General features: G+C 50.6%; 1 protein-coding gene across 6 annotated transcripts in view; it reads left to right on the top strand.

Moving 5' to 3' along the window:
• Positions 1-25,870, top strand: part of MYH14 (myosin heavy chain 14) — a 90,374-nt gene that overhangs the window by 9,640 nt on the left and 54,864 nt on the right. For 4 of the 6 annotated variants that reach the window (XM_036833385.1, XM_036833384.1, XM_036833386.1 and 1 more), the window contains 13 exons: positions 1,048-1,204; positions 4,215-4,242; positions 4,370-4,472; positions 5,162-5,185; positions 6,766-6,858; positions 7,231-7,294; positions 8,722-8,820; positions 9,753-9,893; positions 20,407-20,502; positions 22,781-22,899; positions 24,174-24,326; positions 24,515-24,688; positions 24,999-25,172. In XM_036833385.1, coding sequence (XP_036689280.1) covers positions 1,048-1,204; positions 4,215-4,242; positions 4,370-4,472; positions 5,162-5,185; positions 6,766-6,858; positions 7,231-7,294; positions 8,722-8,820; positions 9,753-9,893; positions 20,407-20,502; positions 22,781-22,899; positions 24,174-24,326; positions 24,515-24,688; positions 24,999-25,172 — 1,425 coding nt within the window. The remainder of the gene's footprint in view (positions 1-1,047; positions 1,205-4,214; positions 4,243-4,369; positions 4,473-5,161; positions 5,186-6,765; positions 6,859-7,230; positions 7,295-8,721; positions 8,821-9,752; positions 9,894-20,406; positions 20,503-22,780; positions 22,900-24,173; positions 24,327-24,514; positions 24,689-24,998; positions 25,173-25,870) is intronic. The other 2 variants (XM_036833387.1, XM_036833389.1) reach the window with 1 other exon arrangement.

Raw genomic sequence — 25,870 nt, 5'->3', positions numbered from 1 at the left:
AACCGGCTAGCCATTTAACTAGCTAAGTAGCTAACTAGCTGGCTAAGTAGCTAACTAGTTTCACAGTTAACTAGCTAAGCCCCTAAGCAGCTAACTCTCTGCTGGATTAGCTAGCTTAGTCCAGCTAACTTAACTAGTTAGCTCTCTGGGTTGGTTTAGCTAGGTGATCAGCTAGCTCTCTAGCTGTCTAACTGCCTCTATCCATCCTAAGTGCGTCTTATCTACCCGAGGCTCTGTCCAAGCTGGAACAGTTCTTAAACCTTTACAGGGTCCTGCACTCAGGCCCAACAGCTGTGTGGACAAATTCAGGGTGTCCATGAACTTGGATGCAAAAAAAAAAAAATTACATCTTTATTTTCACTCACCTTGAGAACCTGTTTAGCATTTCCTCCAATAATAAGGAACCACCAAGATGGTCGTGGAAGCAGGTCCTGTGAGTCTGTTATGAACAGAAACTGCAGACATGCTCTTGTCATGTTTCAGCTGCTGCAGATACTGGGAGCACCTTTCCAGAAATGTTCTATGTGTATTCAGGCAAATTCATAAAAATATTCTTCTTGCACCCCTTTCAATGCAAACAGTTCTTACCTTGTCTCCTTTCCGTGGTAATGTTTTGGAGATAGTTCTCTACCTGTATACAGTATACCGAAAGCATCATAGGAATTCATTGTATGACCGTGCATCCAGATTGTCTCCAGTCTTTCGCTGTTTTAAAAATGATGCTACAGATGAACTTGCACATGGTCCTTTCACGCATGTGCGAGTCCAAGCAGTGACAGGGCTACAGAGCCTGCCTTCTCTCTCTGTGTGTGAATCCTCATCCGTACAGCACCTTTGTGCAATTTGGAAAGCTTCTTTTCAACCATCAGCCTGAAACTCTTTGTAAAATATGTTCAAATCTACATTGTCGTGGTGTGAATGGCAGCCCCTTTGCCAGATGTCCTTGTGCAGTGCACAACCTGCCCAGCTGTACACGGCAGCCCCATGCTACCCTCTGGGCCACAGGCAGGCAGCTAGCTGAGGCCCTCTCCTTCTTGCCCGCTGCAGACCTACTCCGGCCTTTTCTGTGTGGTCATCAACCCGTACAAGCAGCTTCCCATCTATACGGAGGCGATTGTGGAGATGTACCGGGGCAAAAAGCGCCACGAAGTGCCGCCCCACGTGTACGCAGTGACTGAGGGGGCCTACCGAAGCATGCTCCAGGGTGAGTGTGGGGCTTGGGCTGCTGGAGGTGCCTCTTCAGTGGGGACTGGGCTGGGGGTCAGGATCAGATGACAGGTCAAGGATTTCAGACACTGTGAGGCTTCTTTGTGGGGCAGGAGGTAACACAAATGGAGGGCCAAGTGGGCAAGGCTCTGGGTCCTACCAGACAGGCCCCTTTTTATCTGTCTCTCTGTTCACCCCTTCCCTCAACAAGTCTCATTTGGGACCTCACTGTTGCCAGCTCTTGCAAAAATTCCTCTTGAAACAGTGATTCTTAAGAGTGTTCATTCATTCAACATTTATATTGTTGACATGATCTACATTGTCATGGGTGAATGGCTGCTTCTTAGACGATGGGCAGCATGGGGTCGCTATGTACAGCTGGGCAGGCTGAGCACTGCACAAGGATGTTCGTCAGAGGGGCTGCCATTCACCCCATGACAATGTTGATCAGTTCTGCCAAAATTCCATAGTTCCCATGTAGTATTCATACTATACTCATTAGATATTTATTATGTATACATACATACATATATATATATATAAAATACCTGCAAATACCTGCATTATGCACTCAAACATTTATATATAATGTTTTTATAGTCACATTATAAATCTGTATTTAGTCAGAGGTAACATTTTATTTGGTTATATAATCTGTTACATATTTTTTATACTAGTTAATATAACTTAGGAATAAATGTTCAAGAAAATAAGAGTGAGTGCCTACTCTGGGTCAAGCACTTTTCAGGGATGAACACATTTAACGTCACAGCCACCCTATGAAGGAGGTGTGCTCGTTATCCCTGGTTGCCAGATGGGGAAACTGAGGCATAGAGCAGTGCACTCACTGCCCACCGTCCCACGGGTGGGTCAGTGGCTGAGGTAGGATTTGAACCCAAGGCCCCCAGCTGCTGCTTGCGTGTAGGTCACACTGTGTATCATGTCCTCATCCTGGGTTGGGCACTGTGAGTTTTGACATGTGACCCTCCTGGATTCTAATACCTGACCCCGACTCAGCCTCTTGCTTGCTGTGTAACCCTGGGAAAGTGGCTGTCCCTCTCTGAGCCTCAGTTTCTTTTTTTTTCTTTTTTTTGGCCACACCATGAGGCTTGCAGGATCTTAGTTCCCTGACCAGGGATTGAACGTGGGCCCCAGCAGTGAAAGTGCCGAGTCCTAACCACTGGGCCACCAACGAATTCCCCCTAAGCTTCAGTTTCCTCAACCTGTAAAATGGAGACAATAAACTCCAACTGAACAGAATGTAATTCATTCAAGAAACTTCAATTTGAGCCCCTACCATGTGCCTCCTTGTGCTGAGCATGTGAAATTCAAAGACATGAGAACAAGATTCTGGATCCCAGGTTCAGCCCTGGATACAAAACAGGCCACAATACTGTATTATATACTAGCTGGTATATTAAAAAAAAATTGTTTTTGAAGATTCTCTCTGAGTTCTGACTATGGCCCTGTGAGGTAGGGGCTGGTTTTTTTTTCTGGCTACGCGGTGCAGCTTGTGGGATCTTAGTTCCCCGACCAGGGATCAAACCCAGGCCCCAGAAGTGAAAGCACCAAGTCCTAACCACTCTGCCCCATTTTTCAGATGGGGAAAGTAAGGCACAGAATACCTCAGAGACTGACGCAAGGTCACACAGCAAGGCGGGGAGGTGGCTGGGCCTTGAACCCGTGTCCGTAGGGCTCCCAAACCAGGCCGCTAACTCTGAGGCCCTATTGAATGCAGCCCTGTCTCTGGCTTCAAACCACCCAGAGACCTCCTGCCCTCCTTAAAAACCATCCAGACCCTTTAATCGTGGTCTCCAAACCCATCTGCATCATCTCCAGCTCTGCCCCCTCCCCCAGCCTCACTGGCCTCCTTGCTGTCTCTCAAACATCTCCAACTTTGTCCCACCACAGGGCCTTTGCACTGGTCGTGCCCTCTGCCTGGAATGCTCTTTCCCTGCTTCCTCGTCCTTTAGGGCTGAGATGAAATAGCACCTCTTCTGAGACGCCTTCTGGCTCTCGACCCCTCCCCTCAGTCACTTCTTATGACTTTAGACCGGGGCTTCTCAATCCTGGCTCTGTTGACATTTGGGGCTGGATCAGTCTTTGGAGTGGGGGGTTGTCCTGTGCATCATAGGATGTTAAGCAACATCCCTGGGCTCTACCACTAAAGCTTGTAGGACAACCCTCCCAGCTTGTGACAACCAAAAATGTCTCCAGACATTGCCAACTGTCAAATCTTCATTTTTAGTTTATGGGGTTTTGTTGTTGTTTTGTTTGTTTGTTTGTTTTGCTGTGCTGCATGGCTTGTGGGGATTTCAGTTCCCAGACCAGGGATTGAACCTAGGCCACGGCAGTGAAAGCCCAGAGTCCTAATCACTAGGCCACCAAGGAACTCCCCTAGTTTATGTGCTTTTATCCCCCACTCAAGCGGATGCTCCATGAGGGCAGGGACCTTGCAAATTCCCACTGCCCTCAGTGTCTGACACTTAGTAGGTGGTCAGTGTGCATTGTGTGAAGGGTTGTTGAAGGGTGAGCGCAGGAGGAGATGGTGGGGACTGAGCTGTGCTCTCTGCCCTCAAGTTGGGCAGATGACCCACCAATGGGCCACCAGTCACCATAACTACCATTCTGTGGCCTGTTTTCTATTAGAGGCTGAGCCTGGGGTCCAGGATCTCACTCTCATGTCTCTGAATTTAACACACTCAGCACAAGGCAGCACACGGTAGGGGCTCAAATTGAAGTTTGTTGAATGAATCACATTCTGTTCAGTTGGGGTTTGTTGTCTCCATTTTACAGGTGAGGCCACAGGCTCAGAGAGGGGTAGCTGCTTTCCCAGGGTCACACAGCAAATGAGAGGTTGAGTTAGGGTTAGGTATTAGAATCTAGGAGGGTCACACATCAAAATCCAAGCTTTTCCTTAGCCCTTGGGAAGGATTTTGAAAAGAGGGTAGCCAGTGTCTCGCTGGAGAAATCCTCCCAGGTGACGCATCCCCCTCTGTCCCCTACAGATCGTGAGGATCAGTCCATTCTCTGCACGTGAGTAATCCTGAAGGACTTCCTGGAGGAAGCGGGGTCCCGGCTGGGCGTGGCTCTGCTTGGAATGGGCGGGGCTTACCTTGGAACATTGCTGACCCTTTTTGTTTCCCTTTGTGCCCCCCCTTAGCGGGGAGTCTGGGGCTGGGAAGACAGAAAACACCAAGAAAGTCATCCAGTACCTCGCCCACGTGGCATCATCACCAAAGGGCAGAAAGGAGCCAGGTGTCCCGGTAAGTGACCTGCCTTGGGACGTCCTCTGGACCCTGCCACCAGCAAGGCCCCCTCCATCTCAGGTTCTGCTTCCCCCCATAACTAACTCCCTGCCTCCCTCATGGAGGGACACAGTTGTGGGCCTTCTCCTAGCTGCCCATGCCCCCTGCGTCCCTACTGTGTGCCTGATATAGTGCTGGGAGCAGAGGCAGGGTAGACACAAAAATGTGAAGGCCAGTCCTTGGCCTCATTGGCCCTTGGAACAGCACCTGGCGCACAGTAGGTGCTTACATTCCAGAGCATCCACTGTGTGTCAGGCCTGTTTAGGTTCCGGCAATTCCCAGGTTTACTCTATAACTGGGCATTTATATAGTACTAGTCCCTTTGCTTCTATTACTGTAACACTCCAGTGAAGTGGGTGTGGTCTTCCTGCGTTAAAGACGGGAACCCAAAGTCACAGCTGTGGTGAGTTGGTTGTCCGAGGCCACACACCCAGGAAGGGCTAGCCTGGATTCAAACCCCGGGTGCTGCGGGTACCCCCCCCGACGCCACCCCGCTCCACATGGCCAGTTTCCCCAGCCCCTCGTCTCTCCGCCTCACCCCACCCACCACCTGAGACCACCAGTTCACCTGTGTGTCTGTCCACGTTCCATGTGCTGTGTCCTGGTCCGTGTCCCGGTCCGTGTCTCGTGTCCTGTGACTTCCTCAGGCCTCCACCAGCACCGTGTCTTATGTGAGTAGTGGGGAATCACCTCGAGTCCTGTCACCCCTAATACTACCTGGGTCACCCCAAACCACAGTCTTCCTGGCAGACAGGGCCCCCTCAGGCACTGATGGTCACCCCTGCCAGGAAGCCACATTGCCACTTATGGCAGTCCTGCTGTGTGCACGCCCAGCCCCACACTGTCATTTCACACAACCCTACTGTGTGCACATAGGCCCCCCCGCACCCCACTGTTGCTTATGGCAGCCCTACTGCATGCACACACCTAGGGCCCATGCTGCCATTTAGTGTGGTCCTACCGCACATGTGCAGACCCCAACCACACAGCCGTTTCTGTTAGCCCTACTGTGTCTGTGCAGACTGGCCACAGATCCCAATGTGAAACAACCCAGAGGCCACAACTACCATTTATTGTTGATTTGCTAAATATATGTAGACAGAGCCCACAGATACCACGAGGTCACACAACCCACAGACCCACACTGACAGTTATGGTAGGCTTAATGTGTACACCCAGCTCAGGCTTGTGTCTGAGGGCTCACAGGGCATTTAAAGAAATAGTTGGTGTCTTTGAGAGCCTGGCTAGGAAAGAGGGGAAGGGGATTGCTGTTGACTGAGCACCTACTATGTTCCTGGCTCTGACACCGAGGTGGCTATAGGGAAGTTCAGAATAAGATCCCTACCCATGGGGGTGGGGGGAGGGATAAATTGGGAGTAGGGGATGAAAAGATGCACATTACCGTATATAAAATAGATAAACAACAAAGATTTACTGTATAGAACAGGGAACTATATTTAATATCTTATAATGAACTATAATGGATAAGAATCGGAAAAAGAAGAATATAGGTATATACATATATATGTATAACCATATCATTTTGCTGTATACCTGAAACTAACACAATATTATAAATCAACTATACTTCAATTTTAAAAAAAGGTTCCTGTCTTAAAAAAATAAATAAATAAAAAATCCCCACCCATGGATCAGCCTGACTGGGGGAGGAAACTACCAAACTTCCAAACAGTTTGAAGCACTTTACTTAGATGGTATAGATTTTTCTTTAATTCTGCAAGTGATACATGAGTATATATTCACTGTAACAACAGCAACAACAACAAAAATCAGATAAAGTGAAATTCCTCTTTCCTTCTCTCAGTCCTCCTTCCTTGGAGCGTCTTATGCTGTTGACAGTTTGGTGTGTATCCTTGCAGACCTTTCTCTAAATGTTTACAGACATGTGTCTATCCTTATAGAAATAGGAGTCTCGTTCTGTGGTGTGCTTTTCCCTCAATTTATTTTTTATTAATGGGATCACACTGTAGGTGTTTTCCTGCAACTTGCTTTTTGTTTTGTTTTGTTTCCACTAACAATGTATCCTGGAGATGTTTCCTCAGATGTTTCCTCGTTCCCTTCACAGTAGACTGAAGGGCAAGACCCAGATGCGGGAAAGCGGGCACACACCCGGACACACAAAGGCCCCTCACACACAGGCACTCAGCCGGCTGTGACACAGACCCACCCCCCTTACAGCTGGGCCAACCCCCCTGCCTCCACTGACGCGCCTTCCCCCGCGCCCCTGCAGGGTGAGCTTGAGCGGCAGCTTCTTCAGGCTAACCCCATCCTGGAGGCCTTTGGCAACGCCAAGACAGTAAAGAATGACAACTCCTCCCGATTCGTGAGTGCTGGGGGAGGGCGGTGCCTGGGCCTGAGTCAGTGAAACAGGAGCTGGGAGTTTCGGAGGATGGTGGAGGGGAGGCAGGATGTGTGGGTCTGTTGAAGGAGGAGGGGCCTGGGGGCCGTGACTTCTAGGTCTGAGAGATGAAGGAGCTGGGGACCTGGGTCCCGAGGAAAGAAGTCAGAGGGGCCTGGACCTTGAATTCCCCTGGGAACTGCCCCCCCCGAACTGGAACCTCATGATTGGAGTGGGGGTCAGTGGAGGGAGAAAGCAAGAGGCAGCCCTGGCCCTGGGAGGGGTGAGTGTGGGTTGGCGGTGCTCTCTAGGCCCGCGGGATCCTTGGCTAAGTCCCTGCACCCGCTCCCCTCGCAGGGCAAGTTCATCCGCATCAACTTCGACGTTGCCGGGTACATCGTGGGCGCCAACATCGAGACTTGTATCCTCACCGCCCGGAGGGGTGCCTGGTGGGGGGGACGAGGGGTGGCAGCCAAGGAGGGTGGCTCTTGGGATCTCACGGCTTACGGAAAACAGGCATCCACACTCGCCGGGAACCCTGGCTCCCTGCAGCTCAGAAACTGTGCCTCAGTTTCCCCCTCTGCAGAAGGGGAAGGACCCTAGAACCTCAGGAAGGGGCAGAGAGACAGCATCTCCACATGAAGGGAGGAGGGCAGGGCCTCCCGGAGCTTTTAGGAGAAGGCCAGCCCGGCCTCGCTATGGGGCTATGACTTAACCATAGAGAAAGGTCGCGAGCGCAGGCAGCAAAAGGGGAAGGCGTGTGGGGCTGAGTGGGGGGGCGGGCAGCGCCAGCTTCCAGAGGCCTTGCCCCGTGGAGTCACACGGGACGTGCTTAATTCCCAGCTGTGCCAACATGTGTGAAATGTTTTCTACCAGGCACGCTCATCAGAGACTCCGCACCCAGGGTTTTTACTGGGGGCTGATCACATAGGCACTCTCTCCCTGGCACGTACCCAAATTCCAGAGTCCCCGAAGGAAAGCAGGTGTTCAGAAGAAACCATGTTGTTTTGCACAAATAGTTTAGGTGCAGGGGGCCCCTCCTGTCAGCCAAGGAAGGCTGGGAACCCTCCCGAAATCCAGGTTCCCAGACACCAGCCAGAGGCGGGCCTTGCAAGCCGGCTAACTCGGGCCAGCTGTGTCAAACCTTTCCCACACATGCTCGGTAGGAACTTAAGAGAGAAAACCCAGAAGCTCCAGGAGTGCAGAGCTTAAGAGAACAAGCGAAGAAATCACACCCACCCGCGTTCGAATCCCAGCTCTGCCACTTTGAGGCTCTTGAGCATGTGATTTGACCTCTCCGGGCTTCAGTTTCCCCCTCTGTAGAGGGGGGACGGATCATAGAACCTACCCTGGAAGGGTCTGAAGTGAGGCAGGTTCTAAGCATGGCCCCTGCCACATCGTAAGCACTCAAGCATGAGCTATCTGGGAATTCCCTGGCAGTCCAGTGGTTACGACTCAGCGCTTTCACTGTGTAAACGTGCCATGTGGCTTTCCTAGAAGGGAGAAGCTGAGAGCCCCAGTAGTCATACGGGGAAACTGAGGCTGGGAGGGTCATGACAGCAGCAGGTATTCTTATCCTTGGTAGTGAAAAACCAGGCACAGCTGCAGTGTTTGACACATAATAACTCATTTACCCCGACAGCACCTCATAGACTCATGGACGGGTGTTAGTATTGGGCCCCTTGCACAGATGAGGAAACTAAGGCTCGAGGCTTAAGTGACACAAGTCCAAAGCCACCGGTCCAGTTAGCGACCAGGTCGCCGGCCGGGGCTATGAGTGACTCCACTGTTCCACGGGATAGCCGGGGGGTCCCCTCCATGCGGCACCTTGACTCGCCCCCCACCCAGACCTGCTGGAGAAGTCGAGGGCCATCCGCCAGGCCAAGGACGAATGCAGCTTCCACATCTTCTACCAGCTGCTGGGAGGCGCCGGGGAGCAGCTCAAGGGTTAGTGTCCGATGGCTCCCCGGGGTCTGGGTGGTAGCCGGCGTGTGGACCCCCCGGGGCGGAGGACATGGGAGGCACTAACCTTTGTCAAGCACCTGCTTTGTGTCAGGCTCCTGCTGGGTGGTGGATTCTCTCGCCTCCCGGATCCCACCGCCCCTGGTTTCTGCCGCCTCTCGACTCCTGCCACCCCCAGACTCTGCTGCCCTCTGGTTCCCGCTGTCTCCCGGGTCTTGCTCATGCCGGCTACGTGGCCACGTGTCTCCTGCCCACACACTTCTCTCCTGAAACTCCGGGGCTCTGCTTACTCCAGCGGGTGCTGTAACAAGTCCAGCTTTGCCGTCTCGTGGTCCCCGATGATGGTGGTTTGCGTGGCTTGTAGGCTCCTGCTGCCTCCTGTCTCCTGCTCTGCGCTCCTCCAGCCTTCTGGCTGTGGAAGCGCCCCAAGGCCGTCTCCTCTACGGTGGCCCCGGTGGCCCCGCTGCCCTGTGGCTCCCCTGTCATTCTGGCTTCTTCCACCCCATAGCTTGGGCCGCCTCCTGGCCCCTCCGCACCCAGCCTCCTGCTGGCGGTGGCTTCCGAACCCTCTGCCACCGGCCCCTCCTGTCCCATGGCTTCTGCTAACTCGGGCACCCGCAGCCCTGTTGCTTCTGCCAATGCGCGGCTCCTGCCTTCTCTGGGCAACTCTGCGACTAGAGAATCATTATGGAAGGAGGGAAGAGGAAGGGTCTAATATGGGCTAAATACCCACTTCACGCCCGGCCCTTCCTACAAAACCCTTGAAGGATGGATCCCCACTCATTTGACAGAGGAGGAGACCGAGGTTCCTAGTGGGGAAGTGATGCTCTTCCCGGGGTGGCTGTTGAGGAAGCCGGGACTTGAGTCTGACTCTACAGCTCATTCTTGACCTTGGCCTCCGCCCGTTACTCCTACAGCTGATCTCCTCCTGGAGCCGTTCTCCCACTACCGCTTCCTGACCAACGGGCCATCATCCTCTCCGGGCCAGGAGCGCGAGCTCTTCCAGGAGACACTGGAGTCCCTGCGGGTCCTGGGATTCACCCACGAGGAAATCACCTGTGAGTGAGCCGTGAGCCCAGAGCCCCCCATGAAGGATGGGGGTGGACACCTGGCCATGCATTGCTCGGTTTGAAAACTAAAACAGGGAACGGAGGAAGGAGGAAGCTTTAAATAGGGGATCGGGAAGGACACACTGTGTTGGTGATGTTTGCGCAAAGGCCTGGAGAGCCGAAGGTGTGAGCATTGGTGCTATCGGGGGAAGAACAGTCTAGGCAGGGGGAAACAGCGTGTGCAAAAGCCCTGAAGCAGGAAAGGCGTGGCATGTTTGAGGAATTGAAACTTCTCGAATGGATTCAATTAGTGGGTGACCCAGGGGAGTGGGGAGATGGAGCCACAGGGGCAGGTGAGGCCTCAAATGCCAGCCTGAGGGGCTGGGATTTGTCCTGAGGGCACTGGGGAGCCATGGGAGGGCTGGGAGCCGTGGAGGAGCAGCTCTGGGCCGTGTGGAGGATGGACTGTAGGGCAGGAGGAGGCTGAAGTGAGGGTGCAGGGAGGACCCTGCCCCTGGCCCGGGGTCTTCCTTGGTTGGTCTGGGCTCGGGGGGCACTGGGGTGAAATACTCAGCTCATTACCCGTGTTCTTCTGCTTTGCCCCCCACCTTTCTCACCAAACAGTACATTTTGACAATAGTTCCGTTGCAGTACTGTATTCGTTTGCCAGGGCTGCCATCACAAAGCCAAAGCACCATAAACCGAGTGCCTTAAACAAGTGAAATTGATCATCTCCCAGGTCTGGAGGCCAGAAGTCTGAGGTCAAGGTGTTGGTGGGGTTGGTTGGTCCTGGGAGAATCTGTTCCCTTCCCCTCCCCTAACTTCTGGTGGTTTCCTTGTTAGAAGCGTCACCTGATCTCCGCCTTCAGCCTAATGGGGGTGTGCCCCCCTCCCTGCCCAAGCATCTGTATGCAAATCTCCCCTTTTATAGGACACCCATCATTTTGGATTAGGGGCCACCCCAGTCCCGTATGATCTCATCTTAGCTTAAATAATTACAGCTGCAACGACCCAATACCCAAATCAGGTCACATTCTGAGAGGTCCCAGGCATTAGGATTTTAGTATATTTTTGAAGGGAATAGAGGGACACGATTCAACCCATTACGTGCACATAGAGGGGGAAATCTCAGTCCTTTTTCCGGCTACCTGGCATTTCATTGTCTGGATGAATTGTGATTCCTCTCACCAGTCCCGCGGAGACCCTGATTTCCAGTTCTGAGCGGGGCCGGGCCTGGGTCTCATTCTCCTCTGGTCTCCGGGGCTGTGGAAGGCCTCGGGAGCCACTGTGGGCTCCAGGGCCAATGGGGAGGGCTGGAGACACAGTCAGTGCCAGGTTGGCTGTCCACCCAGGCAGCGAACAGGCCAGCGTCCTCAGGCATATTGACACAGGGTCCCAGGCCTCCCTGCTAGATTTCCCAACCACGGGTTGCGTAACTGCCCTGCTCCTCCCTGGGCAGCTGACAAACAAATTCAGATGGAGGCCACAGTGGGGGCCTGAGCCTCTCAGGTACCGCCTGCCCTCCTGACACAGGTCACCTCAAGTAACCCTCCTGCCGTGTGGTGGGCGCGGGTAGCAGCTCCGATTTTTCCAGTCCCGAAACAAAAATTTTGCACCACCGTCGGCGTGTAGTGACATAATCTGAATATGATCAAAGGTCATCGTGTGAAAACCAAGTCGCCCCGGGCCCCTCTGAGCCCTAGTTTTCCACTGTTAAGCTTCCTGCATCTCCTGCCAGAAATATTTCAGACATGTAAGAAAAGACACACATTATTCTCCAGCCCCAGGGCTGATGTTCAGCTGTAATGTTGATCAAAATGTTACCGTATTTCTGGGACTTCCCTGGCGGTCCAGTGGTTAAGACTCCGCGCTTCCACTGCAGCGGGCACGGGTTCGATCCCTGGTGGGGGAACTGAGATCCTGCATGCCACCCACCCCCTCCAAAAAAAATGTTACCGTATTTCTCTCCTGATTTAAAAGTTCCTGCGCAGTGGTTGATCCAGATGGGCCCCACCTCCCTGACCTTCCTCCCAGGACCGGCTCAGAGGCACCAAATAACCATGAAAACACCTGGCATATCAGGCCCCACACCCTGGCCTGGGTCCTGCATGGCACTGGGGTAAAATAGCTCATCACCCCCGTGCTAGCGTGGGCTTTGTCCCCTACTTTTCCCACCAAACAGCATGTTTTGGCAGTTATTCTGGTTTTGTAGGTATAGGTGAATTTCAGGGTTTTTTGTGGTTGCAGAAGGTTTCACTGTTTAGATGAGCTGTGATTCTTGTAGCCTGTCTGTCCCTTGCAGACACACCCTTCGGGTGACTGCATTCTGTTGCTATTGGAACGAACCCCCATCCCCCCAAAAGTGCCAAGAATATCCTTATAAGTAGGTCTTTGTGCCCATGGGTGAACAGAACTGCAGGATCAGCTCTTAAGCCACAAAATGCTGAGTCCAAGGAGAGGTGCAATTTTTGGTTTTATCCAGCTTTAACGGAAATTTAACAGCTTTATTGAGATATCATTCACATACCAAAACATTTACCTATTTAAAGTATATGTCAGGGAATTCCCTGGCCGTCCAGTGGTTAGGACTCCGCACTTTCACTGCCAAGGGCCCAGGTTCGATCCCTGGTCGGGGAACTAAGATCCCGCAGGCCGTGTGGCGTGGCCAAATACAAGCCAGTGGCTTTTAGTACCTTCAGAGCTGTGCAGCCATCCCCACTATCAATTTTAGAACATTTTCAGTGACCCAAGAAGATAACTTGCGCCCCTTTGCTGTCGTCTGCCGGTTTTCCAATGGCAGCCCCTGGCAACCACAGATCTGCTTCCTGTGTCTATGGATTTGCTTATCCGGGACCTTTCATATAAGTGGAAACATACAATATATCATCCTTTGTGGCTGGCTTCCTTCCCTCCGCATGATGGTTTGAAGTTTCATCCATGTGGTCGTACGTATCCGTGCTTCCTTCCTTTTTACTGCTGAATAATTTTGCTTTTTACCTTTTTCTTATGGAACCTTTCAAACAGGTATGCAAGTAGAGAGCAGAGGGTCGTGAACCCCCCACCCCTCCCCCAGGAACCTGGCACCAGATCCAGCAGTTAGGGGCTCATGACTTCTTGGCTTTCAGCTCTAACCCCCAGCCCCTTTCCCTTCCCCCAACCCCACTCTGTTTTTTTATCTTGTACTGAATCGACCTCGCCGCCGTCCAGAAGGTGGCGCTAGTTTCCAGTTTCTCCCACCCTGTCTCTGGAGCACCTGTTCCCCGACGTGGTTGCCAGCAACCACTGTTGTCAGCTTTTTTGCTTTTGCTGGTGTGGCAGGTGGATGGGGTCTCATAACAGTGTGATTCTGTGTCTCACTTCCAAGGAGTGGAGCCAGCCGGTCACCTTTTTTTCTAGACTCTCCTTTGGAAGAAAGAGGAGACAGAGATGGGGAGTTCTCTGGCGGTCCGGTCCAGTGGTTAGGACTCGTAGGTTAGGGATGGCCCTGGGTTCGATCCCTGGTCGGGAAACTAGGCTCCCACAAGCCCCATGGCGCGGCCAAAAAGAAAAAAGGACACAGAGGTCCAGGGAGGTGGGGTGTCTGCCCTATAGGACTCACTGCCTTTGATGAGGTGGTGGTGGAACCCGGGTCTGACTCCAAAGCCAGCCCGTGATCCGTTTCCAGAGAGGCAGGTGGGCGCCTCTGGGTCACCCACGGGAAGCCCAGGGCAGAGAGCGTTCAGGGCCAGTGGAAGCAGGACCTCTACCCCCCTCCTCACTTCCCATCCACGTTGGCGCCGTAAATGCCACCAGGGAGGTGGAACAGGCAGCCTAGCACGCAGGGAGGTGAGCTCCTGCCCACGTGAGGCCGTCGTAGCCTCGCCAGCCCCACGCCTCCGCCCATGCAGGTCGGGGCTTGCTTACCGCTGGCTGGGTTGAAATCACCAGCCAGAGCTGACTGCCAGCCCCTCAGGCGTCAGGTTCACCGGGTGCTTGGAACCCGCGCAGGTTCCGAAGCCAACCGTAAAAGGCCATTTTAAAGGCCACCGCGGGGGGGGGGGGACTCGAGTCTGGGTCAGGTCTGAGCTGATGTTAAGGATGAATAATCATCCAGTTTGTTAGGGGTGATGATGCGCTTGCGAGTCTATCAGGAGATGTGCTCATTTATTTATCTTTTGGGAGGTGCCTCGCTTCCCTGCCGCAAAACCTCGCAGCGTTTCCGGGACTCTCGGCTGTCTCCCCCCCCGACACCCCTGACCCCCCGCCCAGCCCCTCCCACTGCCCAGCAGGGGAAACCCGGGCCCAGGAGGCCACTGGCTTGCCCCAGGTCACGCCTCAGTAATGCACCCCCCACTAGTTAACTCTTGGCCATTTGTTCATTCGTATATCGATTCATTCAACACACGATGGAGTCTGCGGGCCAGACCCCTGCGGACGCTGGGAGAAATGAACCGTGACCAAGACAGAACAAGCCCCTGCCCCCTGGAGCGCTGAGACCCAGGGAGCATCAAATCACACAAGTGGATTAAAGTTGATCCCCTGTTAGAGTGATGGCTGGAAGGTGCATGGAGCAGTGACTGTGGGTCAAGGGGGTGGGGGGTGGGGTCTCGGAAGGGGCGGGGCAGCCCCTGGAGGAGGTGGCGCTTGGCTGAACCCTGATGGTCAGGCAGGAATTAAGCAGGTGTAGGTGGTCCTGGACCGCCTCTATGGGGAGGGAACTCCCAGGGCGAAAGCCTGGGGGCAAGAGAGAGTGTCAAGTGTTGGCGGAGATGAAAGAGGTTGGCCTGGCTGGTTGGAGTAACTGAGGGGACCCGGGGCTGGAGCAGGTGGGAGGATTCGGGACAGGGTGCCGAAGACCTTGATAAGGGATAAGATTGAATCCCAGAAGTAGTGGGGACTGTGGAAGGAATTCTTCCCCCCAAAGTGGCAAGCTGAAGTTCACTCATGAACACAGTCATGGAGTGCTTACTGTATGCAGAGGATACAGTTAGAAGGTGAATAAGGAACAGATACTTTCCACAAGGAGTTACGATCCTGGAGATGGAGAGGAAAAATTCAGATTTGTTGCGTGCCCCGAAAACTATACCAAAACCTTTTTTCTCTGGGGGGCTAGAATTCATGGACCGTAAAATTCGCCACTGTCAAGTATACAGTCCAGTATTTGTAATATATTCACAAGGTGGTGTGAATCATCACTGCAATTTCACTGTCTAATTCCAGAAACTGAGTCTCTTCTCAGCAGTGATCTTTTTTTTGACTACATTTCAAAGGGTATGAAATTCGAAACGAACTAAAAGTCTATGATCATTCCAGTGTCCCGGGCTCCCAGGAGGCCACCTCTGTTAGCTGTTTCTTGTGTGTCCTTGAGAGTAAGGCTTCTTGAAGCTGTCAGGCCAGTGACCAACACCACCCCCCCCTTCTGTTTTCAGGGATTTTTTTAACCTTTTTTTTTTTTTTTTAATTTTATTTATTTATTTTTGGCTGTGTTGGGTCTTCGTTTCTGTGCGTGGGCTTTCTCTAGTTGCGGCGAGCGGGGGCCACTCTTCATCGCGTTGCGCGGGCCTCTCACTATCGCGGCCTCTCTTGTTGCGGAGCACAGGCTCCAGACGCGCAGGCTCAGTAGTTGTGGCTCACGGGCCCAGTTGCTCCGCGGCATGTGGGATCTTCCCAAACCAGGGCTCGAACCCGTGTCCCCTGCATTGGCAGGCAGATTCTCAACCGCTGCGCCACCAGGGAAGCCTTAGACTCTTTTTTAAAAAAAAAAATTTATTTATTTGGCTGTGCTGGGTCTTAGTTGCAGCACGCGGGATCTTCGTTGCAGCATGTGAGATCTTTTTAGTTGCGGCATGCAGGATCTTTTCGTTGTGGCATGGGGAATCTTTAGTTGCGGCATGCAAACTCTTAGTTGCAGCATGTGGGATCTAGTTCCCTGACCAGGGATCGAACCTGGGCCCCCTGCATTGGGAGCGTGAGTCTCAACCGCTGGACCACCAGGGAAATCCCTAACCTCTTTATTTTGAATAATTTCAGATTTACGGAAAAGTTGTAGAGTACACAAAATCGCTGCATACCTTCTCCCAGATTCCTCAAGTGTTACCATCTTGCCACATCTGCTTTATCCTTGTCTATCTTTCTAATTACTTGTTCTGAGCTGTTCGAGAGTAGGGGTGTAGCCCAGGGATCCCTTCACCCTTCGTATTCCCGATGACCACTGTCACAAATGACCACAAACGTAGTGGCTTATAACAACACACATTTATTCCCTCACAGTTCTGGAGGTCAGAAGTCAAAAATCAGTCTTACTGGTTAAAGTCAAGGTGTCAGCAGAGCTGGTCCCTTCCGGAGGCTCCGGGAAGAATTCGTTTTCTTGCCTTTTTCAGCTTCCAGAGGCCACCCTTATGCCTTAGCTCGTGGCCCTTTTCTCTGTCTTCAAACTGCATCACTCTAGGGACTTCCCTGGTGGTCCAGTGGTTAGAGCTCTGCGCTTTCACTGCCAGGGCTTGGGTTCGATCCCTGGTTGGGGAACTAAGATCCCAAAAGCTATGTGGCGCGGCCAAAAAAATTGAAAAAAAAAAACCCAAAATGCATCACTCTAACCTCTGCTCATGTGGCCTTCCCCCTCTGCCTCCCTCTTATAAGGACCCTTATGATTACGTTTTGGACCCACCTGGATAATGCAAGATTAATCTCCCGTTTTAACATCCTTAATTTCATCACATCGGTAAAGTCTATTTTTCCCTGCGAGGTAACATTCACAGGATTCAGGCCGTGGACATTTTGTGGAGAGGGGGCATTACTCATCTTACCGCCCACCCCCCAGATCTGTCTGTGCTTATTTCCTGAGAACATTCTCTGACACAAACACAGTACAGTATCATCATTAGGAAATTAACATTGGCACTATTAGTACTATTATCTAATCCACAGACCTTATGCCAACTTTCCCAATAATGTCCTTTATAGCAAAAAAAAAAATTTTTTTAAGTTAAACAAACACACACACACACACACACACACACACACACTTCCCCAGTCCAGGATCACACACGTTGCATCTAGTCGTCACACTTTACTCTCCATCCATCTGGAACCAGTCCTGAGTCTTTATCGTTCGTGACCTTGACACTTGGGGAGATTACAGACCAGTTGTTTTGTCAACGTGCATGTGTTTCCTCGTGATTAGATTCGGGTTACGCATTTTTGGCATGGGTCTCCCAGAAGGGTTCCCCCCTCCACCTTCCGCCCCTCCCTTTTCCTAAGTAAACTTTGTGCAGAAGCTTACGTAGCATAGACACCAGAAAATGAGCGCGGTGCCAAAGCACCCAGCTCAGGGGAATTTCTGCAAGTGACACCCCATATCACCAGCACCTCGAAGCCCCCTCAAGCCCCTTCCCCTCACCGCAACCCCCATCACCATTATGTCGGCATCTAACAACATGGAGTTGTTTCGCCCGCTCTTGAATTTGGAACAAACAGACCCATACAGTCCGTGCACTTTTTACCTGGCTTCCTCCTTGCAATCCTGTGAGTGTGAAATCTGTACGAGTTCAGTGAGTGGCCAGAAGGGGCCTCTGAGGGGCTGGCTCCACTGGTGTGTTCATTCTGTAAAATCTCACTGAGCTGGATGGAGGTGATTTGTGTGCTTTTCTGTGTGTGTGCTCTACGTTCGTACAAACATCCGAATTTTATGCTAAAAGAGGGACGAAAAGGGCAGCCCAGCTGTTAAGAATACAGACCCCAGGGTCAGACCGCCAGGTGTGTCTCAGCCATGCCGCTTAAGAGCTGGATGATCTTGGGTAAGTTGATGACCCGAATGTGCCTCGGTTTCCCTGTCTGTCGAATGGGGGTTTTACTGTTTCCCATCGCAAGATGCTATTGCAGGATTCGGCTCAGTGAGTTGTTCCGAAGGTGACATGAGGTCATTTGTGAGTGTTTGGAACAGGACCTGGCACGGAGTAAGTGAAAATAGATCAGTGTCCTTTTCAATCCGTAAATCGTGAAGACTATTCAAGGAGCAACGTGGATGAGGTAGCTGGGTGTTGGCGCTGGTCTGAAGCATCACCACGAAAGCAGCAGACACGAGCCCAGACTGATGTAGGCGTGTTATATGGTCCACTCCAAGCAGAGGGCAGCTTTGCGGGTGGAGACAAGGAGGCTTTGACACGATGACCAAATCTTGATATAGTTCTGAACAAAACCAAGACCAGCCTTCCCTCGGATTCCTCAGTGACTACACTCCTGGAAAATGCACTGTGTATTAAAACCAAACACAAAACACTTTGTGTGTATACATAAAGCAGCTGGGATTAGTCTCAGAGCATTCCAAACCATGATTTCACAGACGTGAATGTCCTCTGGGACGTTTCGCGATCAGACGGAATGTGAGCAACTCTTTGTGATACAGAAGGGCATCTCCTCTGGTCCCCACCTGCCCGGTCTCTGTGGCATCCAGAAACGTTGCCAGGGTGGCCCCCATCCCTATGCTAACCAACCCCTGCACGTTCCCGAGACGTCCTCTAGGGGGCAGCATTGCCCACTCATGGCGAGATTTCTAGACGCTTTGCGTAGACGTGCAAATATTAATACAATCGATTTCTTTTACGGTGTCCCAGTTGGAGAATTCACCTACACACGACATTTATTCGTAACCCCCAAACCAACAATCCTGGTGCTTTTGTGGTCATTGCGGTCATTCATAGAGGAGTGAAAGTTTTGAGTTGCCCAGGGTGCACCCAACTGAAGTCTTACGGGGTGACATTCTGCCTTCTTGTTCCAGCCCACACTGTAAGCCACTGTCCTTTCTACAGTCTGTTGAGTGCCACGCTTTTCACTTTTGGGGTGCTTTTTGGTTGGTGATTTCACTGTCTGAAATGTCCCCCTAAATGTAGTGCTTAATGCTGTCCGGTGTCCCTAAAAGCAGGAAGGCTGTGATGTGCTTTACAGAGAAAATAGGTGTGTGAGAAGAGCTTCCTTCAGACTCCAGTTATAGCGAATGCTGGCTGTGAGTTCAATGTGAATCAATGCTATATATCAGATAAGATGTCTTTTAAAAAAATTTTATTGTAGTTGATTTACAATGTTGTGTTAATTTCTGCTGTGTACCAAAGTGACTCGGTTCTATATATATATGTGTGTGTGTGTGTGTGTGTGTGTGTGTGTATTCTTTTTCATATTCCTTTCCATTATGGTTTATCACAGGATATTGAAGAGTGTTCCCTGTGCTCTACAGTGGACCTTGTTGTTTATCCATCCTATACACACTAGTTTGCATCTGCTAATCCCAAACCCCCACTCCTTCCCTCCCCTACCCCCCTACCCCTTGGCAACCACAAGTCTGTTCTCCATGTCTGTGAGTCTGTTTCAATTTCATTGATATGCTCATTTGTGTCGTATTTTAGATTCCACATATAAGTGATATCATATGGTATTTGTCTTTCTCTTTCTGACCTACTTCGCTTAGTATGATAATCTCTAGGTCCATCCATGCTGCTGCAAATGGCATTATTTCATTCTTTTTTATGGCTGAGTAGTATTCCATTGTATATATGTACCACATTTTCTTTATCCAGTCGTCTGTCAATGGACATTTAGGTTGCTTCCATGTCTTGGCTATTGTAAATAGTGCTGCTGTGAACATAGGGGTGCTTGTATCTTTTCAAATTAGAGTTTTGTCTGGGTATATGCCCAGGAGTGGGATTGCTGCAATTCTATTTTTAGTTTTTTGAGGAACCTCCATACTGTTTTACATAGTGATGCACCAGTTTACATTCCCATCAGATAAGGTGTCTTTAAACAGAAACACACATAAACCAAGGTGATGCATTGATCAGTTGATGAAAATGTGACCAGAGGCTCCCAGGAACCAAACCTGTATTCCCCCACAGGAGCATTTGTTCACATTTGATAATTCAGTGTTTCAGGTGACCCTATAGAACATAATTACCAAGAATAAGGAAAATTGACTGACCTTGACATTTTCTGCCTTTTTTTTTTTTGCATAGATAGTGGTTGCCATATACACCATTCTGCACCTCGAATTTTTTACTCGATATTTTAGAAATCTTTCCATATTGCTAAAGATCTTCCTCATTCATCTCTCTAAGTTCTTTTAAATCTTGTATGCATTGCTCTATGAGATCTCTCATGCCACGCGGTGTGGCCAAAAAATTAAAAAATAGAATAAAATACAGAATTCATTTATCCATTCATGTATTTAAGACCTGCTTGGTGTCAGGTGGTGGTATAATTGGACATAAGGTTTTTGAGCTAGATTTCTTTTTTTATTATTTTTTTAATTGAAGTATAGTTAATGTATAGTGTTGTGTTAGTTTCAGGTGTACAGCAAAGTGATTCAGTTATACATATATATACATGTATCTATTCTTTTTCTGATTCTTTTCCATTATAGGTTATTACAAGATATTGAGTATAGTTCCCTGTGCTATACAGTAGGTCCTTGTTTAAGCTAGATTTCTAAGGGGCTAGTTCAGACCACGTGTCAGGACCCTGAGCCTCGCTGATCTGTGTTTCTGCTGCCCCTTAGCCATGCTGCGGATGGTCTCGGCCGTTCTCCAGTTTGGCAACATTGTCCTGAAGAGAGAACGGAACACCGATCAAGCCTCCATGCCTGACAACACAGGTACCACCACATGGCCTGCTACCCACCCACGTACAGAACATCCTCCCTCCCCAGCCAGACCCGCCTCCCACCCAGGACCACCCTGATTTCCTGCCCTTTGCTGAATCTTTACCAAAATAACACCGTCCACTCTTTTCTTGATTATAAAAAGTGTGAGCTCTGCTGAAAATTTGCACAACACCAGTGTGCCAAGGTGGAAGGGGGCGCGGACAGCAGGACCCTCCATCATCCCAGCCCCTCCCAGAAAACCACCATTAGCACTGGGCATATCTCCTCCTGGCCTCTGTGCTCTGCATATATATACTTTTTTTTTTTTGCCTTTCAGCAGAAGTATAGTTGATATTCCTTTTTTTATCAAAATGGAAATAGCTCTGCTTCTTTATTATTATAAAATAATACAATCTGAATGGGAAAGAAAATATGGCAAGACAGGGGAGTATAAAGGCAGGGAAATTACCCATAATTACTGCTAACATTTTTGGGGGCATTATTCTCTGGGCTTTGTTGTTCTACGTCTGTATCAATGTGGAAATAATTATCACAGAAATGGAATCGTGCTTCACACCGCCTTCCCCTCGAGATGGGAAGAGCTTTCTGTCCTGATTATGAAACCCTATGGGCTATTTTCAAAAGCTGTACAACACAGAACATATGAAGGAAGGGGCATCTCTCACGATGTCACTGATCTGAGCTATCCCTGTGACATCTGGGGGCCAGGTTCACACACCCAGCAGGCGTGCCATACATACTCACTCATTCATTTGATTTACAAAATTGGGGTCAGACCTTATAAACTGTTTTGAAACCTGCTTTTTTCCCCCCCTTAATGCAATGGGGGTAACTTTTCAAGGTTATTAACTAGAACTCTACTGGGGTTTCTTCACCTGGGTTCTGTGAGGAGAACTGTATGTCAGTATAATTAATCTCCTTTGGAATCCCGTGTATTTCATTTTCTGCATTTGCAAACATTAATCGGAGAAGCAGCCCCCAGGCTCCACCGGCTGGCAAAGTACACACCAAGGGCTTAGAACCCCGTTAAGTCACCCTGTTACTGGCAGCATAGTACTCCGTGCTGTTTTTTCAGTTTTTAAATATTCCCATATAATGCAAAATCACTGTAGAAGAATTAGAAATTGCAATTGCATCAGAGGGAGAGAGAGAGAGAGATTGATTTAAATCCTCATCACCTCTCAGAAATAACCACTGTTGACATTTTAATGTGTCTCCTCTACAGTGTTTTTCTCTTTTGCTGGAGCTGAGTATTTGTAGTAACTGTCTTCCTGTGATGCAAGTGATAGAGGCTCAAAAACACTTCTTAATGATCATTTTAATTCAGAGGCGAAAGAAGAAATACACCTGCCCACACAGCCCTTCCTCCATGTTCTGCCAAAACAGCTACTCACATTTTGGCAATTTTTTTTTTTCCTACAAAAATAGGGAAGAGCAATGAATTTTTAAAGATTTCTTTTAGGTTTGGCCACCTCACTGAACTCTTATTCCAAGAGTTTTCCCCCAGCATTTTATTGAGACATTTTCCAACATACAGAAAAGTTCACAGAATTTTATACCGAACACCCAGATCCACCACCAAGATTCTACCCCTGACATTTTACTACACTTGCTTTATCGAATATCTTTCCATCCTCTGTTCATCCATCTCCTTTTCTGGCGCATTTCAAAATCGCAGATATTGGTATAGACCCTTCAGCCTGTGTATCGTTTACTGGCATCCAATATTTGTTTACAGTTCTTTCACGGACTTGAAGGGAAACATACAAATCATGAAATGTACACATCTTAAGTGTACCGTGTAATAATTTATAATACTAATTATTTATGTATTAAATAATAATTATTTATAATGCTTATATTATTAATTAGTAATAATAATGTTATAAATAATTATTATTTATAATAATAGTATTTAGTGACTGCAGAACATTTGTTCAAATGGATGCACCCTGACTCTCTAACCAACCCCTAGCTGTTGGACATTCGGGTTGCCTCCTGGTTTTTTCTCCATTGTAAACAATGCTGTGATGAACATCCTCCTAGTCTAGCCTTTGCCCACATCCAGAATTATTTTTGCCAACTTAGGGTTCCAGGAGGAGAATTATTGGGCCGGAGAATGCACACACCTTTAGGACCCGTAACGCCTCTAGCGGGGAAAGGCTGGTGTTCCACCAGCAGTGGGGGGTGACACCCTCTCCCCCCTCCCCCAGTCTGCACCGTCCCCACCTCCCAGTGCTGACCGCATCTTGGTGCCTCTCGCCCTCAGCTGCGCAGAAGCTCTGCCGCCTCCTGGGCCTGGGGGTGACAGATTTCTCCCGCGCCCTGCTCACCCCCCGCATCAAAGTTGGCCGGGACTACGTGCAGAAAGCACAGACCAAGGAACAGGTGGGCAAGGCTGGCGGCAGGTGGGCAAGGCTGGCGGCAGGCGGGCAAGGCTGGCGGCAGGCGGGCAGACGGAGGGCCCTGGATTTTTAAGCAGCTTATGCCCGTGTTTTCTCGCTCACTCAACAAACTTTTGCTGAGTGTCTGTTCAGTTACCGACTCTGGTCTAGGTGCTAGAATAAAGGCAGTCATGGAAACAAAGACCACGCCTTCAGGGAGCTCAGGCTGTAGTAGGGAATCAGATAATAAAAGAAGAAACGGGTGCTTTCTTCAAAGGAGGGGGTTGGGGTGCTTGGGAAAGTCTTCTCGGCAGAGGCGACATTTGAGTTGAGACTTGGATGGTTCAAGACAAAGGGAATAGCATGTGTAAAGGCCCTGGGGCTGGAACAAGCTTGGCGAGTTGGGAACATTAAGGAGATCAGGGAGGCTAGACAGTGGGGGAGAGGGTGGTAGAAGCTGCAGTCAGAGAGGTTGGAAGGGGACAGATCACACGAGGTCTTAGGAGCCACAATAAGGAGGTGAGTTTTATGCAGAGTGCAGCAGGAGGCCAGTGAGGATTTAAGCCAGGGAATAACTTGGTTCAGTTTGTCTTTATAAAGATTCCCTTGTCTACTGTGTGGAGAATTGGGTCCCGGGGGCCCCAGTGGAAGCAGTGAGACACAAGGAGGCCGCTGCCATAGTCCAGGCAAGCGATGATAGCAGCACAGAGAAGGGTGGTGGCAGTGGGGGTGGGGAGAGGTGAACACAGACTAGATGTTTTCAGAATTCCAGTTTTGGGGCAGAGGCCTCTCCCTGACCCCAGGCTGGGCTCTCGAGGTGCTAGGACAGAGAAGGCACAGTGAGGGATATGAGATTGGGGATCACACTGGCCTGGGTTCTGCTCTCAGTCAAGGTACTGTTGATAGGATCCATTTTACAGATGAAGACACTGAGGCACAGAGAGGTTTATTCACATGCCTGAGGTCACACAGCCTCTAAGTAGCAGAGCTAGGATTCCAATCTAGGTGTTGGTCTCCAGATTCCACCCTCTTACCTGTCCTGCCGTGGAAATTGGTTCAAGGGTTGGGTGGAATATTTATGAACTAATGTGCCCCCAAGCACTTCACACAGTGCCCGACGCACAGTAGGGCATCACTAATGATCTACTGTTGTTAATGTCACTGCTCTTGATGAACCATGATGGGGCTCCGTCCACACCCATGTCTCCTTGCCGGCAGGGGGGGGTCGGAGGGCACCGATGTGCAGGCTGGGCCCTCACTGTGTGCCCTGACCTGCAGGCTGACTTTGCGCTGGAGGCCCTGGCCAAGGCCACCTACGAGCGCCTCTTCCGCTGGCTGGTCCTGCGACTCAACCGAGCCCTGGACCGTAGCCCCCGCCAAGGCGCCTCCTTCCTGGGCATCCTGGACATTGCCGGCTTTGAGATCTTCCAGGTCTGCGCTTTGTGCCTGGCTGGGGGCTGGGAGGGCTGCATCACGCTGGCCCTGTCCCCCCTCTCTCTGGGTCCCTGTCCCCCCCTCCCTGGGTCTCTGCCCCCCTCTCTATGGGTCCCTGTCCCCCCCAGGTTCCCGCCCCCTCCGGGTCCCTGTACCCCTCTTTCATGTGTCTCTCCTCCCCACAGCTGAACTCCTTCGAGCAACTCTGCATCAACTACACCAACGAGAAGCTGCAGCAGCTCTTCAACCACACCATGTTCGTCCTGGAGCAGGAGGAGTACCAGCGCGAGGGCATCCCCTGGACCTTCGTCGACTTCGGCCTCGACCTGCAGCCCTGCATCGACCTCATCGAGCGGCCGGTGAGCCCGCGGCTGCTCCACCCTCCGCGTGACCTTGGTCCAGCTCCTCACCCCACCCGGCCTCAGGCCTCTCCTTCCGTTAAATGGGGAAAACGGCATAGATCTGTGTGGCTGCTGGATGATTAGAACCCAGAACATGCCTGCCACAGGGCGTGGCTCGAATCAAAGGGCTGATCGATCGCTATAACGGTTGTTCTCGTGTTTGCTTGTAGGTCCCAAGTGGCACAAGAACTAAAAATTAGCAGCAACCTAAGCGTCCAGTATTTGGGGATCTGACTTAACTCTTCTGCCCTCCTCTGTTAATGGTCAGGCCAACCCCCCTGGGCTCCTGGCTCTGCTGGATGAGGAGTGCTGGTTCCCGAAGGCCACAGACAAGTCCTTTGTGGAGAAGGTGGCCCAAGAGCAGGGTGGTCACCCCAAATTCCAGCGGCCAAGGGCTCTGCGGGATCAGGCCGACTTCAGCGTCCTGCATTATGCGGGCAAGGTAGGGAGCAGGGGCCAGCCTCGGGGGCTGTGGGTGGGAGTGAGGATGAAGGCAGGGTGCAGAGGGAAAGCAGGGGCCACCTGGTGTCCACTGGGACAAGTCACAGCCAGGCCAGGGGTAGGAAAGCCCACGGAGGAGTGAGGACTCTGTCTGATGAAGTCAGCAAAGGCTTCCTCAAGGAGGGGATATTTGCAGTGTGTTTTGAGAGATGGATAGGAGTTCACCAGAGAACTGGTGAACTGGAGAATTAGGTGCATTTTATTCACTCATTTGGCCAACATATGCCTTTTGTGAGCTCAGCCCTGTGCTGAGCAAAGCTGGGGACCCACGTCAGGTATGATTCTGTCCTCACAAAGTTCCTTACCTGGGAGGGAGATGAAAACAGACCATCGGGATATAAGGCCTATAAGTGCTTTAATGGGGCCAGCTATGGATAGTGTCAAAGTCCAGAGGAGGGATCCCAGGGAAGGTCTCACAGAGGAGAGTGATGCTTGATCTGAACTCTAAATCAAGGGTCAGCAAACATTTTCTGTGAATAGTTTCAGTTCTGCGGGCCAGTCTCTGGCACAACTACTCAATTCTGCCATGAGAGCACGAAAGAATCCACAAGTTCACACATAAATGAAGGCCGTATTCCAATGAAACTTTATTTATTTTATTATTTTTAAAATTATTTATTTATTTATTTAAATTTATTT

The sequence above is a fragment of the Balaenoptera musculus genome, chromosome 19 (genome assembly GCF_009873245.2).
Source record: "Balaenoptera musculus isolate JJ_BM4_2016_0621 chromosome 19, mBalMus1.pri.v3, whole genome shotgun sequence".
NCBI classification, from domain to species: Eukaryota; Metazoa; Chordata; class Mammalia; order Artiodactyla; family Balaenopteridae; genus Balaenoptera; species Balaenoptera musculus.
Note: the sequence above shows the minus strand (reverse complement) of the source record. Positions and strands in the feature narration are given on the sequence as shown.